Source organism: Ischnura elegans, chromosome 4 (assembly GCF_921293095.1).
Source record: "Ischnura elegans chromosome 4, ioIscEleg1.1, whole genome shotgun sequence".
In the NCBI taxonomy this organism is placed as follows: Eukaryota; Metazoa; Arthropoda; class Insecta; order Odonata; family Coenagrionidae; genus Ischnura; species Ischnura elegans.
Genome location: NC_060249.1, coordinates 118,631,657 through 118,656,694, shown reverse-complemented (window position 1 = coordinate 118,656,694; position 25,038 = coordinate 118,631,657). Strand labels below are relative to the sequence as shown.

Genomic DNA, 25,038 nt, shown 5'->3' with positions numbered 1-25,038 from the left:
ATGCCGTAGGAAAGAATACGGTAAGTGAATCACAATGCGCACGGTATGGGAAAATGCCACTACATGGTTGCAGGATTAAGTTTTTATAAAACTGCAATATCGGGACCACGCATAGAAGTAGATTTGAATAATAAGCAGCGCATGGATCGATTTAATTATCCGAGAGATGACGTTGGAGGAGAATTTACGCGAGGACAGCGAGGAAAGAAATACGTTTGTTTAGGTTATGTCCAACCTTGAATAAGAGTTTGGAGTAAAGACTCGCGGAATACGGAGTGATGCTTCGCAGGACGAGGATAAGAGTGATCCGAGAGATTTTGTTTTGATGCTTCAAGTAGGAGTGATTTTTTGGTCCAGTTTCCTTAAATAAACAAACCACAGGAATAAACAGTTTGATTGCACAATATTTGGCTCAGCCATATTGCGGTCGACATTTTCAATCGTACTCATCGCTTAAGATACATCATTGTTTATTTACCGGGATTCTACGGTAGCCATTGCGGTTATCCGTGACGAAAATAACTTTTTGTGATGAAATCTGCCTTTCCCAATAACATATTTGATTTTTAGTCGTTTGTTAGCAATTGATTTTACCTTTAACCTTTCGCCATGATAATGGGAGTTACTTTGAGTTGCTGGGAGTTAATTTTCCACATCTTTATTCACCCAACCGATGTCGGTACAGCTCCGATTCTGAAACCGGTAGGGTGAATGGATGTTGTGCGGTAAATTGGAGCACAGTGTAAATAGGTTCGCCATCATACTCACGAGGAAAAAAGAATCATCAAGGTATGACTAGCAAGAAAGAAATAGTCAGTAGAATAACGCAGGCGAAGAGGGCTTTCTACCATAAGAAGAATCTTCTTACAGCTGAGAATACAAGCATAGAAGTAAGGAAACAATTCATCAGATGCTACATCTGGAGTATGTTTCTCTATGGAAGCGAAGCTTGGACGTTGACAGCAGCAGAGAAGTCAAGGGTGGAAGCATTCGAAATGTGGTGCTACCGAAGAATGATGAAGGTGAAATGGATCGACCGTGTAAGTAACGAGGAAGTGCTAAGAAGAGTGGGAGAAAAGAGAAGCCTCATGAAAACCTTATGCAGAAGACGGGACAACTTATTTGGCCACATTTTGAGGCGCGATGGTCTGACGAAGACAATCGTTGAAGGACAAGTGGAAGGGAAGAAGGGCAAGGGACGGCCCCGAATGAGTCACATAGAACAGGTTATAAAGGTTGTAAAAAGTAAGAAATACGTCGCCATAAAAAGGTTAGCGGATAAGAGAGAGAAATGGAGAGCTGTGTCAAACCAATCTTACGATTGTTGACTAATGATGATAGTGACAAGCATAAGCTGGCTATGTTTTCTGACTACTGTTTATTTTATATGATCCATAATCCATAAAAATATTGATATTTGTGAATGTCAATAACTTCTATTAACGTCGTGTTGCCAAATGGGGCCGCCCCAGGCCAGTGCTGGTCATCAGGAAGCAAAGTTTCGTGCGCAAGACGTGGCAACGCAGCATTCGTTCGCTCCAGCGTATTTTTTAATGCCCATATATAATCTGTACCAAATATAAATCATATATTTTCGGATCATAGAAAATTATCAAATGAATTAAGAAGTGTTTCTATCAATTTTATTTTTTCTTTCGGGGTAAACTGTAGGACTAGATAATGTTTAGACATTTTCGTTATTTTGCAACAAAATATGCGTTCTTAAAATTCGCAAAATCCATCTTATTAATCTACATTAATGTTTGCGACTCATTGTGGGAGAAGAATGTTGTAGACGTAGTAGTTTTCCTCAGGTTGAGTTACAAAGTTCATGAAGTTGACAAAACGGCTAATTTTATGGTGCGCGGAGTCATTTATTGAACTCGCGTGTTTTGATTATGGAAATTTTCATAAAACAAAAAATAAATTAGAATTAAAAATAAATTTTCATTTAAAATGGCGTATTATTCATTAGTATGGCATGCACTGAAATCCAGATATAAATTTGCAAAGTACAGCTGCACATCATTTTGACGCCTACAGTTACACTCTTACTATAATCTATATCGTCTCCATGCCTCTTGGGTATCACCGCGTGTGATTTTTTGGTGACGACAATTTCGCCGGTATTCCAACCGGCGTTCTCAGGTCGAGTGCCGGTATGAGTTCTTTTCGTCAATTTTAATAGGGCACGTTGGCGCCAGTTCCTTCACCCTGGAAGATGATTAGTGGGTTCGTTCCTTTCTCACATGACCTTATTCCGCGAGCTCTAGAGAGGGAAATCGTCCCATCTGTTTATGTTTTTCGCCGCATTGATTATTTCTATGGCTTCCTTGATTAACCTGAGATAATATCTCTTTTTCATATTTTGATAATATATACTCGTCGCAAGGCTATGTCTGCATGTGGGAAAGACGGACCCCGAGGGAAGAGAATTATTTTTATGCCCTTTAAGTGCAAAATCATAGAAATAATGCAAGGTACGGAAGTAAGTAAGAACAAGGGAGTGCTCGCATGCTTAACGTAGGAAGAAATCAGTAAGATGAGATAAAAGATACGACATTTGGTTTCAAGTTCAGAATTTATTTGTTAAATAGACAAATAGCAGAATGGTGGTCTTCCTAAAATTTATAATTATCATTATTCTAATGGTATATCAAGTTTTCAATCAGCTATTTAATTGTCACGGCATATATATTCTAGTTTCAATCAACACTTCCTGCGTTCGGACCAGCATTGCCAGGATGGTTGATGTAAAATTTTACTTTTCAAATCATTTATATATTTTGCAATTACCATGAAGGATGGCTTTGAAATTCCAACTTTTACTTGTATGCCAGTTGATTTGTTATAGATCGCCGTAAGCTTCTCTGTAAATTTTAAATTTCGTATGTAATTTCCAGAAAATGTGCCTTTGAAAAAAATTATCATCGTCCGTTGGTGAAATAGGCGAAATGATGGATCATGTTTAGGATTTTTCAGAAATTGATATTTTTTTTTTTTTTTATAAATAAAACATCGTAGCGCTTTTAATTTGTTTTACTGCGTACAACGCGTTTCGGCTCACTGAGCCATCATCTGGTACAAGAGCCGTGCAGTGAGCCGAAACGCATTGTACTCGGTAAAAAGTTTTGTGGAAAAGTGCTACGAAATTTTATTTATGTACATATGTCTAGCTTCCACCAATCGAATCCTGAATCTGTTGAACTTATTTATTTCGTTTCTCGCCGGCACCTTATTTAAGCACCCTTCATTCCTAGAATAGGGTGGTTTCCTATTATTTTTTATTGCCTAAATCGAAAGATTATTACTCCTGGAGCACACATTTCACGTATTTAGATTTTTAAATGACGATATCTATTTTGCGCGATCAAATGAAAAGTGAAAATTTTCAAGCGCGCGAAAACGCGACGGCTAAGTATGGATGCCGGGAAATCTCTCCGTGTGACGTATTTCTCGTTCCCGCTGCCGCCCTGTGAGGTGACCTTGAGGGAGACTTGAGCGCTGATACGACGCAGGCTGCTAGCGAGTAGCTGAGCACCCTGCTAGCTGGTAGCGCTTGGCTTAAATAAGGATTAATAATACCTTATCAAACGAAGAAAACTTTCCGACCTTAGCCAGTTTTAATAAGTGATTATTAAGACATGTTTCCCTGAGCTCTGCACCTCATGCATGCATTGGTAATCTCAGACGATGTAAAACTCCTATCTACTCGTATAGAAACTAGGTCCCTGTGACATCACGTGGAGTGGCATCGCGTGGGTGCCAATCTGGCCGTTTTCAAATGAGGATAAAAATGGACCATTGCCATTCGTCTAAACCGGTAAATCTAAAACGAAATAATTTGTATATTATGAATATACTAATGGTGGGTAACGAATCGCAATCAATGCCTTTCGTTTTCTTTGATGAAGGAAACTACCCTATTGGAACGTGGACCTTCATAATATGTGTCGTGGATCTGAGGGAGTATTATCACCACCCGCCGATAAGCCCAGACAAGCCCCGTCCTCACCATGTTAACTTGATATAACCTGACCTATTACGAACGGCACATATTTATAGAATGTCAGTGAAATCAGAGCGCGGCTGGCGCGTCAATCTTGAAGTCGATTTGAGAGGTTTAGATACAATATTTGAATTTTATATAATTTGAATGTCACTATTGACAAACCTCTTCCTCGTCTCCGGTGCATTTCGAAAGAAATAATAGTATTTCTTATCTGTAACTGATGGATATCTTAAGTCAAATGGGGTGCTCTCATAAAATTAAAATTGTAATTTTCTTTACATGCAAAGATAATTAAGTTAAAGTTATTAACGTATGCAAAATATGGCTTCGTAATTCTCAATATTCTTGTTATTACAGAGCTTCAAAGTTCGTGAAATTACTAAATTATTTCGCGCTACAAGAACGCTCTGTGACCTCAGAATGCGAATAAGAAGATTCGCTCCGTGGCAATAACAAATAGCAACGACGATAACAGACCGTTGCGACAATACTAATTCATAACTTGAAGGGTCTGTGGAAAACAGTTGTGAATAGTTTTTATAAAGGCTTAAAAGACATAGAGATTTTACGGCATACGTATTGTGCAATGACTGACTCCGACTTCGTAAAGGCGCATTCTGGGAACATTCTGAAGGTAGAATAATTCATGATCGCGTATATCTTCTCCGGCAATGAAGATTTCTCGGCGCGGAGTTGAGAAGCCACAAAATTGAAATGTGAAGTCAACAGTCAACTATCTCGTATCTATATGTAAATTAAGTCAACTATCTCGTTCACTTGTAATATAGAGCTTGGAGAATAAAATGTACTGAGAAAAAGATATTAAGAGATACATAGGTTTATCTAAAACTGGGACAATTAGTCTACTGGCACCACACTAACGTATTGTTTACTGGATTCTGACGTCACGCTCAGCAAACATGGCGATGGGTCGTTTGGAGCGCAACATTACTATACTATTTTCAAAGTGGAATTTTACAAATAATATGCAGGTTGGAGAAGAACTGTTTTTGCTATAATTTTTAGTGCGGAGGATATTTTTTTCGCATAATCATCCATTTTCAGTGGAATTTAAAAAAAAATTAGAACCAACAGACGCTCTTCTAGAGTTTTCAACTCCGTATTCCAGCCAATTTAAGTCATTTGATATTGTTCCAAGGAAGGGTACGAAGAGAGAGATAGCCATGAGCAAGGTGCATTACCTTGCCTGGGCAACTCCACGTACTCCACTCCGCCTCCCCCCGATGTCCAGTCGCAAAGGAGACTGCACTGGGACGTCTCGTTGCCCAGCACCGAGGCCACCAGCTCCTCGATGTCGTTGGTGCCGGAGCGGGACCATCCGGCGAGGAGGCCGTCGGAGGCGTTGGGGGCGGCGGTGGGCGCGGAGGCGGCGGCGGCAGCGGGGGCCCTCTGCAGGAAGGATGGCAGCGGGGGCGGGGGGATGGCTAGGATGAAGTCGGGCGGGGGGCCCGCCGACAGCTCGCCGCACTCGGTGCAGAAGGTGGAAGGCCTCGGGGGCGGAGTGAAAGAGGGCGCGGAGCCGTTGGCCGCACCCGGAAACAAGAGAAGGCTGTAGCCCGCCATGATAGGGGCTGCAGAAGAGATGGCTCCTCTCTTGAAGGCGCCGCTACGTATTATCTTTTGGATTGCCTCAACCACCTGGAAAGACAGAAATGGATGATACTTTTTTAATAGGGTGGTTATTATTATTTTAATTCTATATTTCACCGCCAAACGATGGCCCATTATATAGCAATAAGTATTAAATAAATAAATAAGAAGCTGAGATATTATAAGTGATTTATGCCAGATCTATGGAATGAAATTACAAAAAATTATCCCTTTCAACGGTAATATTCATTTGGAATAGGGTGGTTTCCTTTTAATTTTTTATTGCCTTAATCGAAAGATTATTACTCCTGGAGAGCGTATTTCACGCTTTTAGGTTTTTAAATGACGACTTCTATTTTTGCGATGAGATGAAAATTGAAAATTTTCAAGCGCGCGAAAACGCGACGGTTAAGTATGAATGCTAGGAAAAGCCCGTATGACGTCTGGCTGCTGCTGTGTGAGGCCACCTGAGTGCGAGGCTATGAACGCCGCTACCGCCGCTACGATGCAGGCTGCTGGCTGCCGAGCATGGCGGTAGCGTACAGTACCCTGCTAGCAGGTAGCGCTTGGCTTAAATAAGGATTATTAATACCCTATCAAGGGAAGGAAACTTTCCGGCCATAGGCAATTTTAATAGGTTATAGTTAAGAAATGTTTCCCTGAGCTCTGTGCCTCATGCATGCATTGGTAATCTCAGACGTAAAACTCCTATCTACTCTTATAGCATCTAGATTTCTGTGACGTCACGTGGAGTGGCATCGCATGGGCGCCGTTCTGGCCTTTTTCAAATGAAGTTAAAATTGACCATTAACATTCGTCTAAACTGGGATTTCTAAAACCAAATAATTTGTATATTATGAATACCTACACTAACGTAACGAATCGCAATCATTGCATTTCGTTTTCTCTGATGACGGAAACTGCAATTTTCTCAAACCACCGAATACGGCTCGTATTGGCCATTTTACATCGGGATGTTTAACAAATTTAACAATGGGGAACATGCACAATTTCTTTAAAGTACTGTAATGAGAAGGTCCCTTCCTCAAATGTACTCGCCGAAAATCTGGAGGATGAATAATGTTTTTTAGCTGAGTTATGAGTCTTTAAAAATTAATCTTCATCGGCTGCTTGAAAACATGACGTCATCGGATCGTGACGACACGGTACGGTATCCACTGATGATAGACTGAGGAAATGGATAGAAAATCGGTCTATACAGGGGCTTAAACGCAAATTTGGCGAAAACAATTGCAATTTTTACTTCGATGTCTTTCATTAATAGATATACCGCTCTACTCTCTTAGCGAAGTGAATGGTGTACCGTCCGATGACGCCAGAAGCCGTTTCAGGTCACGTGACTTTAAGCGATATTCGATCACTTTTTATTAGCATTTAATGACGTTTATGGAATACTAGGAGTGTTTTGGCTTATATATTTGGACTCGTGAGAAAATTGTCTATTCAGTGAGACTTACCAGCATGATGAACAAATGTCATGCATGTTCCCCATTACAAGTGCCCTGGTTAGGGGAATACTACCCAAGCGGGCTCGAACCCGCAACCTCTTGTTTGGCAGGCAAGCCACCGAGAATAAACTAAAATGGTAACCTTCCACACAATTTTATCTCCTAAAGTACCGACCCGATTTCGATAATGACACTACGTGTCGAAACCGGGTCGGTACTTCAGTAAATAAAATTGTGTGAAAGGTTACCATTTTAGTTTATTCTCATGGATATAAAAAATTACCACCAGATATAGCCGGACACTGTGAATTATGTTCGTAAAGCCACCGAGGCCGGCAATGCGTTACGTTAGTTTACAAAAACTTTTGGGCTATGTCGCCGTGTCAATTTTCGGATGGATCCAACGTTTCCCGACTGATGCTGGTCACTTTTCATGGGAATCTGATTCCCTAGAGAGGTTCCCTTGAAAAATTAACCAGCATCGGTTTCTTATTAATAAAAAATTAGAGCGCATTGGAAAAAATTCAAATGTTTGTTTACTGAGTGTTAATTTGACATCATCAGCGAGCGAGTGTGCAAAAGTTCAAGTCGATCTAACAATGGGATGTGGATTTAAAATGAAAACTGAGGAAGGCCCAAAAATTTTGTAACTAACATGCCTAATGCCCGCGAAAGTTTTAACAAAAAAATGGATGATAAGGTTTTCAAAGTCAATAGAACGTTTTCTTTAGGCTTTGAGACTTCGTATCCTTAAATTTACCACGCTTTAATATACTCGCTTTCCCGTTGGTCCTTTCCGGAAAAATCTTGCAACTCAAATTTCGACCATTCTCGATTAGCTTGAGCGCTGAAAAATACATGATAGGTCAGAACTGGATGACAATGCAATTTTATTATTCTTTTACCACGATCGGAACAGTATTTCGTGAAATATTTAGAAATAAAAATTAAATCTGTAGTTCCAAAAATGGTTACCAAAATGCAGGCGCTGCAATCATTATAGCTGTATTTAACTGGCTTTAGAACGTAATTAAAATAACATCCGCTGTAGTTTAGTTGTTATAAACTGCGGCTGCTGTGTTGAGGATTCTCGGATCGAGACTCTCGTAAAGCCTTTTTTTATTCTAGTGCTGCACTTTGTTGAATGCGACCGACAGCTTCGGGGAGAGATTCAGGGTTCAGGGGAAACACAGAGGTCATTTACGAGACAGGAAGCTCTATTTCCCGATAACCTCGAATAAAAAAGTTATGCGTCTGCATGACTGCTGCCTGCGGGCGAGAGGAACGGAGCTATTAGCCCTATAATAATCATGGAAATCAAATGCTGCGCATTTTAAAATTTTCAATGGGCAAAATGGCTATACTAGTACTATAAAAATAAATTTAACGAATTGAAAAAACACGCTTTCTCCAAAAGCAATGAAATGCAACGAAAAGTAAAAAAATAAGATTTTCATTACTCTGAGAATAGTGTGGTTGCTGATTATGTTTATGAGAGATGAAAGCCTGATTGGTCACTATGAATTGGTACCAACGTTCTATTCTCCGGCAGCTGAAAAGCTTAGTTTTTATTTTTAGCATATTTGATACTGGTTTTGGAAAAAGCGTCATCAGCAGCAAGTAAGTGTGCAAAGTTTCAAACCGACAATGAGAGGTGGGTCAAAAATCAATTAAAAGATTACATCGAGGAAACTCACAAAGAAACGAAGCAAGTTAAGAAAAAGCGTGTCATAAATCTATCAACGACAATAAAAAATACTGTTGTTTTTCAGGAGGGGGAAGGGAAAATTAGCGAAATACATGGCGACCCCACTCCTCCGAATTGGGATCTATTTTACGTTCTTTTGAAGGGGTGGAGTTATAACGGGGGGGCTCCTCTCCCCCGCCTCTTTCCTGCTTCGCTACTTACTCCCGCCTCTCCAATTCTAACGACACGCGGCATCTCAATTTACCCTACCCCCTTTTTAATCTTCTCCAGGGGGATCGGGTTGGTGTGGTGGCTAGAGTGTTGGCTTCCCACCCGGGGGGCTCGGGTTCAAATCCCGGCAGTGGCTGAGAATTTTCAGAGACTGCCGGATCCCTGCTTGAATGTTATGAGGAGGACATTTCAAGCGCAACACTCCGTCCCTCGGATGGGACGTTAAGCCGTGGTCCCCTTGGCGCCTTTCGTTAAGAGCAGGCTAATTCCGATGCCGGGTTTCTCTCCACCCTTCCCTCATGGCACAAATGACCTCAGCTGTCGGTCGCATCCTCCAAATACCATGCCTTAATCTTCTCCACTCCCCCCTCCCCAAGCACCCCCGGGTCTTCCCGGTTTTCTGTGGTTCTTCCCACACGTCGTTATTCTACAGTTAGACCTAGAATCCTCCTTACACATTGGGTTTCCCGTATTTCTTCAGTTGCATCTTTTCTCACTGTCTCCACTCTGTATTCCCGTTTCCCACCTCTTCATCGAACATGTCAATCCTCCCCCCCCCCTTTTCTCAAAGGTATAAAGGTGATGTTCATATGTAATACAGTGTCTTGTACCAGAGGATGGCTCTGTGAACGGAAATGCATTGTACGCATTAAAATATTGTGGAAAAGTGCTACCAGTTTTTATTTAAATATGGGCGGAGCTATCTTCATACACACTGCTCCCAGAAAGGGACTGGGTAACCACTGATATATCTCCACCTCCGCCTTTATTTTAACCTGGGTTGACTGGCGGATTTAGGGGTGGGTATTGGGGCACGTGCCCCTCCACCCCCAGACGCTTAAAATAAACAAGATTTTTAATTCGGTTATAATTAAGTTCTTATGTTTTTGGGTATTTCGCAGTCTCATTCATTTAATTCCAAAGTAATAAATTAATTTGATATTAAAATAAAGAGAATATTTCGTAGAGTAATTGTTTTTATGATATTTTTAATCTCAAAAATGAGAAGACCGTTTCTCTGTCAGATCCTTGTGCCCTCCTCACCCCCCAGAAAAATCCTGGATCCGCCGTTGCCTTGGTCCCTGTCAGAAATATCAGTGAAACTGGAGGCAGATGGAAAGAGACGCCAGGGCGGGCTCGCGGGGTTACAATCCCAGGTCAGCAGTGACGTAACTATGGGGGGGGGGGATGAGGAGATGGATCCCCCACAAAAGCTTCAGAGAAATAAAAAAAATATTTCAAACTGTTTTCTGGTTTTGACACATAATAACTGCATCTGCTCAAAGTTCAATTTTTTAGTGCCAACATAATGTAAAAGGTATTTCCAGGCATTTCATTTTTCAAAAACTTTACCAGATTTTGCCTGGGGCTCACCCCAGGCCAACTCATGTCTACTCCAAGGCATATTCCTAGTTACGCCACTGCAGGGCAGGGTCTATCACCTCTTCGCTTTTCACCTCTGTACTACGGAAGGGCAAGGAAGGAAAAGGATGGGAGGCGCCGCCGCGATAGGAGCCCGACGACGCCTCCAGGGAGAGGATAGGGAGAGGATGAGGGATCTCTCGCCGTCATTGGGATGGTGGGGCCCACTACTAGCGAAACCATGACTTGTTGTTTCTACCAAAGAGGTTGTGAATATTTGGAGGCGCAGTTATCGAGTTTTTAGCGTGGTCAAAGTTCCGTCACCTTAGTTTGACAATTTTAGGACTTGTGAATTCACAAAACACAAAATATTAACAGGGACAACGGCTACCCAATCAGCAACGTTTGGAAGAGAGTTCTGACCAATCAGCGCACAGGAGGAGATCAGCCAGTGCTATATAAGAGGGCAAAAAATGAAAAATTCTCACCTTCGGCCTGAAGACGGAAGCAGGATGGCTTCCGAAACTGTTGTCAACCATAAACGACAGACGCGGCTGGAGAACCCGAAAATTAGCAGTCATCGATCTACCGCTATATTTTGCTACATGTACCACCGCGGTGGTATTTGTACTTTTATTAAAATTACCCATACCCATCTGCCTGCCTGGTAAGCCGCCTAGATCTTCAGGTCCATCGTACAATGAGTTTTAATGTCCGCAATAGAGTTGAATCGGTGCCCTTTCAAGATTGATTTTAACTTTGGAAACAAAAAATAGTCTGATGGAATCACGTCTGAAGAGCAGGGTGGCCCTTACCTCAAAATTGGCTCGCGTCATAATTATAGAATAGACTGGGTTCTAAGGAAGAAAAAATAATGAAAGTAGTTAGAAAAAGATGCGCTCCTATACCTCCGTTTTTATGATTGTCGTCGTTCAGATGGTGGTAAATGGATTCAAAGTAATAGCGTCACGTGCTAGTGCACTCATTTTAATTACCTGTAGTAGAATTTGTCATAGGATGCTGTAGAATGCCGCGAAAGATTATTCGGCATATGCGAAGAAATACTCTGGTAGAATTTTTTCGAAATACCGTCGAATATTATATTGAGACACCACCAGTTTGTTAGCGTTACCCTGTTGAATATTTTGTGAATTCGAAGATGTTTTTATGCAGGTTAGAAAGGGATATAGAAATAAAATTTACTAACTCGTTAAAATAAAATAAATAATAACAATAATTTATAATATTTCTCACTGATCATAGATTGCGCCTGAAGATGATGATAATTCATCGAAACCCGGGTCGCACTATTTAAAAAAGAAGTCGTTTAGTAATTCCAAGAAAAATGGAGATATAAATCTTAAAGGGATGAAATATTGAGAACGGATGGCAAATGAAAATGACTTTTAATATGTGGCGACTCCAGAAAGTACCGATGATCTTACAAAAAGCCTAAAAAATCCCTATAAATAGAATTTAAACTCTGTTTTCAAGGAATCTCAGAAATTTGGGAAACCGGTATAAAGATGGTATGGTTCGAAGAGCAAAAGACGAAAAAAATGAACATTATATATTTAAGAGAGTAACTTCAAGGATATTCAAAGCTTCATTGAAGGTATGATGGTTGATTTGTAGTGATTTAGAGATAAGAATGCAGTTCAGTTCGAGGAAATTACAGCTTAAAGTAATCTTATACCACTTTATTCTGACAGATTTGGTTGTAAATACATCCACGATTAGCCATAAAACGCTGGTGAAGAATTTAATAATGTTTTACTACCACTCATTCTCTCTGACTGCCCGTGATGGAACCTGCGGCTCGGAGTCACGCGACTATCGATCTTTCTGAGCATTTGATCCCCCTACTGACAGCCGTTGCCGTTCCAACGGAATATTCCTTCTAACGGACAATGGTATTATACGCAGAGGGGCCTGTTTATATTTTTCACTGTAATTTTGAGTCATTCCTTAAAAGTTATTGGGTACTCAGGGGGTGTTGAAATGAAATGGTAGGAAATTGAAGTCACCAAGACCTGCTGGTTAAGGTTGACACTCCACTGAAGTATTTGTTTTCCCATATCTAACACCTAAAAATATCTTGTCTGAAGTGGATAAAATGTGTTATGCCAGAAGTTATAGTAAATAGATTTATTTTTCTTGACCTCAATTATTTAATTATGATTAACGTCACGGAGTATAAGTCTCATAATTATATGCAAAATTGTTTGCCAACGTTTCCGTATATTTCTTATATCTTCTTCAGGGTTATGAATGATTTGAACGGTTAAATTAAATTGATACTTGAAGGCGTGAAAGATTATTACAATATTATTTTTTAAATAATTAAATAAAAACATTTAAATTGTACATAAATTGATAAGAAGAGAGAAGAATTTTCGATATACCTCATTTGCACGTTTTTGTTTACGTATTGTAACTAAGCTAGAACAATATCATGTTATTTTGCCCACCATCAAACTGCATTTTTTTAAAGAAAGGGGTATAACGGGACTAATGCATGTCGAGGTATCTTGGCTGACCTTGGAATAACTCTGTCGAGGTTGACTGCTCTCGACTCTTTTGGCTACTAACTCTGCGACGCTCGGCTCACGTAAGTTGGGAAACAAATAATCAGTGAGCAGTACTCTTTGTCTCAAGGGTCCTGCCTTTCAACCTCCGTGGCATCAGATTATCATTTGCGTGTACAACATGACGTGGACACCAATCCAAGTTTTATTTTTTTTTAATATCATGTTGGTGATCGATAGGTTTTATTCTCTTGAAGAACTCGCTTGAATTTATATTAGTCTGTTCGTGTACATGGACTTGTTAAAGGAAATACATGCAATATTTCCTCACATTATTTTTTTCTTTTTTCTCACACTCTTTCCTCACATAGTCGCATTATTGACTGTTGTTAAGCTCCACGTTAATCCCAGCAACAGCGTCTGTAAACAAAGATGGACTTAAAATTATATTTGATGCATTCCCGACGAATAATATAGATAAAAATTTTATTGTTTTATTCTAAGCTTTCGCTCTAAATAAAATAGCAGAATTGAGGGAAAGATCGCGACGAGGGACAAACCAATCCTGAATTAACGCCATCAAGGACCGCATAGGTGACCAATCCTGAGGCACTAGACCAGTTTCATAGTAATTTCTGGTACAGGACGTAATTTTTTTAAATATTATATGAAGAAATAGACTGTACTAAAAAAAACAAATATCTGCGATAAAAGAACTGGAATTGTGCTTTTTATTAAATTTATTATAAATCGAAACTTGAAGCTTTAACGTGGTGGAAGGGCTCCATATTAATAATGAAAAACACTTTGTTACTTCCACAAAATTTTGTGGAAGTAACAAAGTGTTTTTCATTACTAAAATTTTTTATAGCTTGATACACAAAATTAATTGTAACAATGTAACATAGCAACAAAGAAAACAAATAAAACGAGCAGCCCTGAGGATGAGCTCGATACGTCGGCTCAAATGTAGTATTTAACCAGGTGGGAATGCCGAGAAAAATTTACCCGCAAAGGTGGATTTGCTGTCTTTTACATTGGTCGATAAAAACTATGTTCGTAGAAATGAATGAAGACGTCGTGATTGACTTTGGACTCCAGTAATTTTTTTTATAAGAATACATTTCATTCTATTTTTTTAAAGTCTCCACGACTCCCGAGGTGTTTAAGGTTTCTACCATTGCCTTGAGGGATCAAGATTGGTTCACCGTGAATGGTAAACGTGAAGAGATGGAACTTGACCGTCTTTCACGTTCTCTCTCAGGCTGGTTGCGTCCGTAACTTATGCTTTCTCGTCAGTCAATCTCTTCGCGTCTTCCCATTAACTGATCACGTTACACGATCGCGTTCATTGCGCCCAAGACTTCATGTTTAACCCCTCAACGCCGTCATGCGTACCCAGTACGCGCCCTTTAAATTTCGTATGCCGCCGTCATGCGTACCCAGTACGCTTCCTGACCTACTGTATATAATATTTTTTCTCCGCCAGATATTGTATGTTAAATTAAAACTAATTACTCTATCTTTTGAAGAAATGTTTTTCCTCTCCAATAAAATATTCATAGCGGCTTTATGCCTACAAGATGTTTTTAAAATGCTTCGATAAAATTTCGTTTCAAACCAGCGCGTTGACGACTTCGGTCCAAAAACTCAACGCCTTCCTTCAACTGTTCTATCATGAAAACTTCCGCCTATTCTGCTTGAGAGACGTCAACAAGGGTCAGCTACTTTAGCTTGAGATACGGTATCTTCTAAGCTCAATGCCATCTCTCCGTCTTCTCCTTGTTTGTCGTCACCTCAAGCCCCAAGTGTGTTTGGTCCGCCTCGTTAGTCCTTAGCGTCCTAAGCGAAGGGGCCATGTGCTTCGCTCTGCATTTATTTTTATTATTTTTTTTCTGGACAGTAATCAACGAAGATAAGATTCCATCTAAACAGTCAGCGTATACCAGGGCCCCTTCGAGATATTTCCTCGTCTCTTGAGGGAGCTTCTAAACCACGAGCTTCAGTCCACTAGAGTCATTCATGCTGCGTGGTGTGCTTTCAGGCAGTGTGTTGAAATTCTCATCGGGTGTACTTCCTGTGTGTGGTATTTTTTTTATAATTGGGGATCCTACGAAATGGAAATAGTATTGAAAGGCAAAAAAGAGATTCGGAAGTCTGTTTGTGCGTTAGGTTATAGTAAATTCATTGCTGGGGTGAATTTCAAGGACCTGTTATTGCATTCGTACCTAATGGAAAGAAAACGCCATTACAAGTGGTGTATGAAGTTATTCAGGAGACTATTGAATGCGGAAGTCCTAAATTGATATGTTGTTCATAGGAAAACACGTCTAAAAATTTGACTTATCATTTCGCGTGCCATTGGTCGAGGTAATATTTTGGAAATATCCAACGTCATACGAACTGTTTGGACATGGCCGTCACTCAATACACAATTTAGTACCAAGACTCACAGAAATACATTTCCTAAAGACAATTCCTGCAGCTGGGAAGAAATCAAAGTCTCAAAGGATGTGTGAAGTTTGTGCGTAATATGGGAAATGAAGAGTTTGCGTGTACTGGTGTGAAAAATGTGCAGCGGGATTATGTTTGGATTGCTTCAAATCATGTCACACAAAGCAGATTTTTTAAGGTAAATCATTTGAATATTTGCATATTGACGTTTGAAACATTAGCATGTGATTACCTATACGAAATGATACAGTAACAATGGAACAAAGTCAGAGAAGTGGGCGGAGTGGTAAATTTTCAAGTAGGCGGAACGGGTAATCCTATCGAAAGTATCCTTTCTGTTATGAAATTTTCAACCCAAAATAACTAAATTACATCATGTAATTGTATTTTTTAAATGCATAGAATGTTAGAGATCTCGTAACTTGTTCGAAACCAAATAAAAATCTTTCAAAATTGAAAATTTATTCATTAGTTCATAAAAGGATATACATAAAACAAAAAATATTTTTACAAATCGCTCGAAAAATTGATATATAGTAGCGCATTATATTACGCAAGTTTGCAAAAATTTTCAAGGATACTGATCATATATTATGAAAGATATAAATTATTGAATGATAGTATGCCAAAAAGGCTAAGTCATTTAAATCTCATCCGGCCGCTGAGATGGGATTTAATTAAATGCCCGCCGCGCTTGAGGGGTTAATTTATGGTCCCACAAGAGAAGTATTCAATAATGTGCAGACCCTTTTTTTTGCATACTCTAGTTACTTTACTCTATGCTTTACTCTGAAATTCTTATCACTGTACGGAAAAAAACAATGCTGGATTCAATTATTTTGTCTAATTTTCTATGGCCCCTGTGTACTTCTGATGATTGAATTTTTAAATCCGAAACAGTCAGTGGAATAAAACAAGCGAGGGCGGCTTTCGATAAAAAGAAAAATCTTCATACGGCTGAAAATGAAAATATAGAAGTAAAGAAACAGTTCATCATATATTACATACGAAGCTTGTTTCTCTCCCTGTTAAAAATTCCCCATTGAAAATACCCATTAAAATTCCTTATAGGGAATTGGCAATGGGGACTACCATTTCCTATAGGGACACCCATTCCCTATAGGGATACCCATTCCCTATAGGGACACCTATTCCCTATAGGGATAGATATTCCCTATAGGGACTGTAATTCCCTAATAAAACAGAATGAATAAAAACAATTGTTCCATTGCTATGAATTTAATGCTAAATTAAACATTTTTACATTGTATAACATAAATTTGTTGACAGGCTTGCTACTCTTTAACAATACAAAAGGTTAAAGAGGGCAAGATTTGGGGTAAAACTGTACAAATTATGCAATTCCAGCTATGGTTATACACATAACTTTAAAATGTATGTTGGAAATGATGAAGTAAACAATATTCCTGTTAATACAAAGGTAGTATTGGATTTGATGGCCGCGTATAATCTTATAAACAAAGGATATTAATTGTATGTTGATAATTGGTATAATTCGCTAGATTTGTTTCACAAGTTACACACCTTAGGAACTAATGTACAATGTGATCTAAATGCAAAAATATGCCTTAAGATAGAGACGAATTAAAACTCCAAAAAGGTGAAGCCATATCATATTGCAGTAATAACATTACTGCAAATGGAAGGACAAGAAGGATATGTTACAATAATGAACACCAGGCATTCCTTGGAGTGTACAGATACCAAAAAAGTAAAGGTAAAAGGATGGCAAAACGTGTAGTGTGCTTGGAGAAAAAGATAAGAAGAGAATCCACATGGTAGTATGATGTGTGCAAAAAGCCACTATGTTTGGAACATTTCAAGCCCTAAAGAATTATCTCCAATTATGTTAAGTATTTAATTTAATTTTGAATGCTTTTATTTTTGCACACAGTAAACCATCGTTGGTAGCATATACTTTAAGCAAATGAAAGAGTAAGTAACTATTAACAAAATATCAAAATTTGGACCGAATTGGTTAAAAAATACCACTTCAAATGTCTCATACAAACCAATATTACAATTGTGTTCAAATTCTTTCAAAGTTCGTGGTGTTTGGGGTCGATCAGGGGATTGATGTGAATGGTATGCGAGTATTACAAAGGCTGACAGGGAATGAACAATCAATATCTTAGCTGGTAGCATTTGCATCCATCATCAGTCTGGATAGACATGTGAAGTATCATTTGCAGTGGCGGTTTGCCCATAAGGACTCTCGGACGCCGCCCCTCTCAAATATTTGAAAAAGTAAAAATAATAAATATCTATTAATTTATAATTATACATCTGATTAATCAAAGTGTTTTTTCAGTCCCATACATCGAAAGTGTTGGAAAAACACGAAAAGAAATAGCGCGAGAAGTTCGTACTTGTAGCCGTGGGGCGCTGGCCAGAACGTCCCAATCCATCCCCATGCAGTTATATGGAGAGTGGTAGTGGTGGGGGCCGCTGGTGCTATGACGCGTCTAACGTTGTGTCTTATGGAAGTCTTGGGACGTCGTCCGAAAATGCGCAGAGCGACGTGTGAGTTGACATCGCTGCGCAGGCCGGCGGGCGTATAATCTGGCGTCTACTTGGTGCTGCCACAGAAAAGGGACGTACGGAATCAGAATGGTCACTGTACTGGGTGTAGTTATACGATTTTAATTTTTAATTACTGGTAGGTATTGCTACAGAAAATAAATTATCCCATTATGATTGCGTTTTTTGGTGTTTGAATTCCGGAACACATAAAATCCAACCAGTTAAAGGCCGTATTGATGTAGGAAAACTATTCTCGAGTATTTGCCACAGTTCTATTATGATTACGGATTTCAAGAACCTTGGGGAAACTAATATTATAATGTTTAGGCCTGAACAATGTATTCATATCTTCCCGATGTTTAGAAATGCGGTACCTATTTTTCAGATAAATTTATCAAAAGACCTGCAGTATTAGGAAAAATCAGTTAACATTCCCCACTGATTTATAATTTAAGAAATAGGCGCGTGCGTGATAGGGTGAAGGATTAAACATGATTTAACCCGTAAAACGTGACTTTAAATAGAGTCATTCAATGAATGTCAAGAAGTGCCGCGTACAACGCACCTTTTGTGTGTAGGTTCATCATTTTTCTAGCCGTCCTTGTTTTTTTAGGCCATGTTCACCTAATTCCTCAGCGGCAGAGCGGTAGCTGTCTGACGGAAAATGTCCACTTCGGTCTGATTTAAGTGGCTTCCAAGAGTTCATATCAGTGCGGAGATCCTTACAACTCCTATCTGTGGCTCAGAGTCGTCGTCTTTTACGATCTAGAATTTATATTCTATTATATCATGGCAATGATTTCGAAGACATGGTTATTCCAAATGCGACCCGTTGGCGTCTCGTGTGTTTGCCACATATGAATCTTAGACTCAAGGAGATGGTCCGTGACGTCCTTTGTTTGTTTGAATGCCTTTGCTGACCTTAAATTCGTCCGTCAGCTGAATCAGCATTAGTGGACCACGACTTCCATCTCCCTTGAGTAACGGCAAGACTCTCGGAAGGAACGGAGTGAAATGAGTTCAGACATCATTTTCGAGGAGTTAACTGTGCGTAATTGCCGATTAAGAAGTTTCTTAGCGCTGTGTGTACATTCAAGAAGACAATTTTGAATTAATCAACAGTGCTCGTTTTTTTTAGGGAAATATAGGGAAAAATTGTCCCAATTCTGTGTCCAGGCACCTTGTTCTTTTTGGTCGTATTTTTCGTCGGCCTATTTTGTGTCGTCCCTTGTTTATTTATAGACTAGTGCCCTTGCCATGCGTTCAATGGGAAAGAAATCGTTGTCCGGCGCTGATTTCAACGAACTTGTAATTGATCACTTTGCTGGACAAAAGGAAAGAAGGATGGACTTCTGCAATATAACTAAAGGCATGTGAGTATTTCAGATTTTGTTAAAAATGTGTGAGAAATGTTTAATTACTGATTTTAAATCATACTGTATTCAAGAAACAACGCGAACACCGCCAACAAAGTGTACATCTGCAATAGCAAAGCGCGCGCATTCTAGTAGTGTTTGTTGCCTAGTGGAAGTCTGTGACACTCCCCTCCCTCCTCAGGTGTTACAAGTGTCATTGCTACCTAAATCATTGCAAATGTTGTATAGATTTGACAAATAACGCATTATTATTGCAAAGGGAAAACAGAAGTGTATTGCGGGCATATCCGCACAAAGAATGTAGGCGCTAAAACCTAAAGTTACGTATTTTCGTTTGTATTTGCATAATATCGCAGCAAATATATTTTTATTCTTCAAGATCATTGATCAGTATAATCGAGAGTCCGGACTAAGCCGATCCGTATGACCGAGAGTCTACTGCATTTAGTATTTATTATTCAAGCTTTATTAGGAGAACTAGGTATTTTTGTTGAAAAAACGGAACATATGGCATCACAAAATTTAATTCCTAGATTGCCGTAAAAACTTAATAAAATACACGAAATATAAAAAAATTATGACCCCCCGGTGGAGTGCGCCCCCCCTAGCATTTGACTCACGAGCCGCCACTGATCATTTGCTACTTTTCAGTAGCTTCTTCCTTTGGTATTTAACCATGTCACAACTTTTGGTGGCAAATGCCTTTGTGATAACTTGCTTTAGTCTAGTTGGTATATCCCTTTTCAGGTTGTCATCCTGACTCCAGACTCTCTCCATTGTTCCTGCAAATAAATATAGAATATTAGTAATAAAAACAAGGTTATATCATTTGCTATGAACCTATCCTGCAGGAAATCTACCTATTTATTACATTTACACATGGCATCTTGCAAACATATTTATGCACTCCCACTCTAACGCATTCATATTTATGCGCATGCATCAACGTGGCGAACAAAATGCTAGGCTCAACTTCCTAACAAGTATCTATTCTGTGCTCAACAAACAGGTTATTTTTTTATAAATATTTATATATACCCGTTAACTGCCTAAGGAACACCGGGGTAAGTGGAACCCCTAACATAAATAGTTGACATTTCAATAGAATTGAATTGACATTCAATTTTAGTAACATAATTTTAGTAACACAATACTCGACAACACGTGACACAACTATGTTCCCACCCCCCTAATTACCCGCTTGATGAATTCAAGCGCCCAATCGACTCGTTAATTACTATAATTCTTTGACATAATATCTTCCCGATGGTTATTCATTTTTCAAGAAAATACCCTTCGTATACGAGCTAATTGAGATTGATAATTTAATGCCATAACGAACTGGATGCCATAATGGACTGCTAACAAAGTGGATTCTTCTGCGAGAACCCTGATATTTCAACTTAATCGGTCTTAATGGATTGTATTTTTACTATGGCCGAGAAAGGAAAGATCATGCTAAATTGTAATTACACTGTGAACATAGTAATTAATAATCTTAAATACTTATTGAAATGAAATTAGCGGTCCATTAATCGTATCAATACATACAAATGTTCGGTGATTTACTAACGAATAGAAAAAATGTTTCATTTACTTACATGGTCAGCTCAGCGGAGATGTGTTGATGCCTTTTTGCCAGTCTTCACTGCGAAACACGGATTATTTTCCTCTTCCATTGCGTACTTCAACGTAAATTTGCTTGTAAAAGAGGATTCTACAGCACAACTAAATTCGCAAAGTCACAAAACGGTCACAAAATACAGTAACTACGAATGTAAACAATTCATTTGCAATGGCTCTTCGGTCACTGGTATGCAAGATGGCCGCCGGTCGTTGTGGCGCTAGTTTCCAAATACGATATTTAATCCGTTATATTAAAAAATAATTTCGTAATATAATGGGCAAAATATGTAACTAAGGTATTTTAAACGCCAAATATATATTTCCCATAGTTACTAAAAGTTGTGAAAATACTTGGCATTCCCCATTGAAAAAACATGAGAGATTTTCATTCCCCATTGAACACCCATAAGAGATATTCATTCCCCATTGAGTACCCATAGGGACAATATATTCCCCATTGAGTACCCATAGGGACAATATATTCCCCATTGAAATTTAATGGGGAATATCATTCCCTATAGGTTTTTTCAATGGGGACTAATGGGTAATTTTTAACAGGGCTATGAGAGCGAGGCTTGGACGTTGATAGGTACAGAGAAGTCAAGAGTGGAAACATATGAAATATGGTGCTACCAAAAAATGAACAAGATAAAACGAATTGACCGAGTTAGCAATGAGGAAGTGCCGAGAAAAGTGGGAGAAAAGAGATGTCTTGTAGGAACCTTAAGTTGAATGCAGGACAACATAGTTGGCCACATTATGAGGTATGATGACCAGATGAAAACAATCGTTGAAAGACAGGTTTTTAGGAAAGAAATGAAAATGCTTCAATATGAAAAGGCCAGTGAATATAAGAGTTACGTCAAATCAATCTTACAATTAGTATTGCTGATTTATGATTATGAGATCCAAAATAATCTTTGTCCCATTTCAACAGTAGAAATTCACCGTAGCAACGAGGCATAAACATGCATGACACCAAATACGAAAATGCGATCGAAAAATTTGAAGCGATCTTTGCGGAAATTCATTTCAATGAGATACCAAGAGCTGTAGTAATTTTTCACACAATTTTACCCACACATTTATTTTATTTCAGAGTTAATAAAACAGTGTGGAAAGTTACTACAGCTTTTTGTATCTTATTTCAAGTGAACCTGCAATATATTCATTTTAGTTTGAATGTATATATCTTTGAGGTTAATAAGAGCTAAAATTATTTTTTATCAACAGCATCTTTTTACCATCGTATTGCTCTAATTCGCTAATGCCTCATTCACATTACGATAGTCCGAGCCGTCGTCCTAACTATAGTTGACCGAACTAGCCGTGTGAATGCAAGTCCTGACTATAGTTGACGTAGTTCCGAACGTTGCCACTTTACTATGGTTAGGCGCTGGGAGACCGGAAACGGAAGCGACAAGAGAAGGACGAAAAGCTCGTGAAGCTCTATTATTTTCATGGATTTGTCCTAGGAAGGAAGAATATGAGCGGAAGAAAAATTATTCGGTAAATACACGTTGAAAACAGTAACATCTTGTCAATGCAAACCTCAACAGCTTTGCTAATCATCAATTTCCCGTTCACTTTAGATGTCAGCAATAGAGAGCAGCACAGGTTTCAACCATCGTAATGTGAATGCACGATAGTTCCGACGACGGCTCGGACGATCGTAATGTGAACGAGGCATAACTTTATGAAAACAAACATGCGCTCACCAATTTATACACATAAAAGAACGCCGAAAATTGTGTTGGTTACAATATTTATAACTCGAGAACGGCAGTACCGATTTTAATGGCATTTGATGTTTTGGGTTTGTCTCAGTCCCGGATAACAGAATAAACACTAAAAAAATAGAAAAAGTTCACAAAAAATTAATTTTTTTCTTAGGGGTATTTTTTTAGGAGTTGGTAAAGCTGCAAAAGCTGTGAAGTCAGTCAAAACTAGAAGGTTTGTTTTGTTTTTTACCAATTCATTGACTGAGCTTCTTAATTTTATTAAAAACATTTTAATTGTTAAAACGCATTAAAAATATTCACATTGTATTAAAAAAATCAATTCCAGTTAATAAGCCCAGGGGCGGAATTCTGTACACCGTACCGACGATTGTCGGTGTCGGTAAGCCGGTCCTACCGATAAGTCTCGGTACGAGCGATTCAGGAGACACGTTTTACCGACGATTGTCGTTATCCCACCGACAGTTGTCGGTAAACCCGTCGGTACATACCGACGATTTCAAAACGCTCGGTAGGACCTACCGACAAATTTTTAGCAACATGGCGGACTTTTGTTTACACTTTTCGGCCTAAGCTGACGATTTTAAATCATAATCTACGACGCTAGTTCCGTGGAAGTGCTCTAATTGTATGTTATTTATAATAAAAATGATTGATTAAACACTTGAAACGTAAAATTTACATAGTGGGAGCAGTATTTAACTTTGCCAATGTTACACGTATATTACATTATGCGTTCCAATAGCGTAAGGTATTTTACATTATAAATATTCCGTAATTTTAAGTATGTAACGTATTGCTTTGCTTTTAAATTACTCACAACAAGACGCGATAGGTATCTATTGTTGATTCGTAAAGTTTGGATCCGAAATTAATTTATATTTTCAATAAAAACGAATGCCTATTGATGCACTTTCAATGATATATATACGTGGACATTTCGTTCACTTTCATATTAACTTCAATACCCTATGTGAGTGTCTGAGAATGGGGTTTATAATGAAAATAACTCCCCTACCTTCGTAAGTACTCTTGAGATCATCAGACAGCAACGACGAAATAGAAAAAGCATTTTGCTACTATATTTTAGAAGAATATAAATGGCATCACTTAACTCCTCTCACTCTTTGACGTCGTTACCGGTGCACAAAACTTCCCGTAAAATTAATGCTGAATTTACTTCACCATACTAACCAAACACCGTACGGGACTTCAAGATAGATTTTCATTATTACTATAAGAGCACTGAGTAGGTACGTACCGTGTATTCCATCGGTAGAAAGGGGCAAATAAAAAGAATGATTGCACGAAACAAGGAAACATTTAATGAATTATTCATCATAAAACTACAAAAATTTAATTTCAACAAGAGAAAACCTTCATACTCCCAACGGTATATCACAAATTAACACTGATCAAGCATATTTAGTCAAAGTCATATCAACGCAAAGTTTGAAATAACACAAATGGTATCAAAATGCAAAAGTTAACACTTCCAAACAGATAGCGTAAAGTATGTCACTCAAGTTCACAATCACTACACTTGACGCGATGATACTGATGATACCTTCCGTGACATCCGCGGAATCTCGGTGTTTTTCTCCACTAATGTATTTTAAATAGCCCAAAATGTGAATTGAAGCGACAAAAATGTTTTCAAATTTAATAATTACCCTTGTGGAAGTATCGGACTTACGGCGAACAATGAGGCAAACGATGTAAACAAGCCGTGGCTCAAGATGAAGGTACATTGTTACAATACTAATAAAAATAATTTCGTCACTGCTAATCCCAAGAATACAATTATAATAAGCGTAGGTGAACAATTATGTAGCAGACAAAGTCCTCTTCAAGACAATTATACTTGAAAATTCCAATACATTGAGCACCTAATGTTGCCGGTGTTCTTCTATCAACGACCGTTGAATCCTTGAATATAAAGGCTTTTTTACTTGGGCTAGAAAAAATCCGATGGTAAATACAGCAAAATCACGGAATACAAGCCAAATCGCACCAACGGGAGTAAGAAATTGTGTTCGCAGAGAGATTAAACATCGTAAATATTTCACAAAGCAGTGATCAACTCTTTTTAACTTCTTCGCGGGCTGACGAATAACAGATGGCGTTTTCGGAGCCTCATTTGTTTAATGCAAACAAAGGAGAAATATGATTGGTCGAGGCGCCTAGCCTCGCGTGCGAGTGCCACTTTCGTACCGACAAAAGCATTACGTCACGAATTTGTCGGTTGCACCGACAATCTGTCGGTAGCGGCGTTTTGTGAATCACATTTCTATCGGTGCTACCGACGATCGTCGGTAGCTACCGACACCGACGATCGTCGGTATCCGTGTACAGAATTCCGCCCCAGGTCGAGGTAACGCGTCACTACCGTGTTTGTA

The 25,038-nt window shown here is 38.9% G+C and overlaps 1 protein-coding gene across 1 annotated transcript in view; it reads right to left on the bottom strand.

Annotated features, from left to right (window-relative positions):
• The window catches only part of LOC124157952 (WAS/WASL-interacting protein family member 1), a 66,404-nt gene that overhangs the window by 21,947 nt on the left and 19,419 nt on the right, over positions 1 to 25,038 (bottom strand). Inside the window, exon 2 of the mRNA XM_046533060.1 lies at positions 5,215 to 5,671. Within this exon, the coding sequence (XP_046389016.1) occupies positions 5,215 to 5,596 (382 nt within the window). The 5' untranslated portion in view covers positions 5,597 to 5,671. The remainder of the gene's footprint in view (positions 1 to 5,214; positions 5,672 to 25,038) is intronic.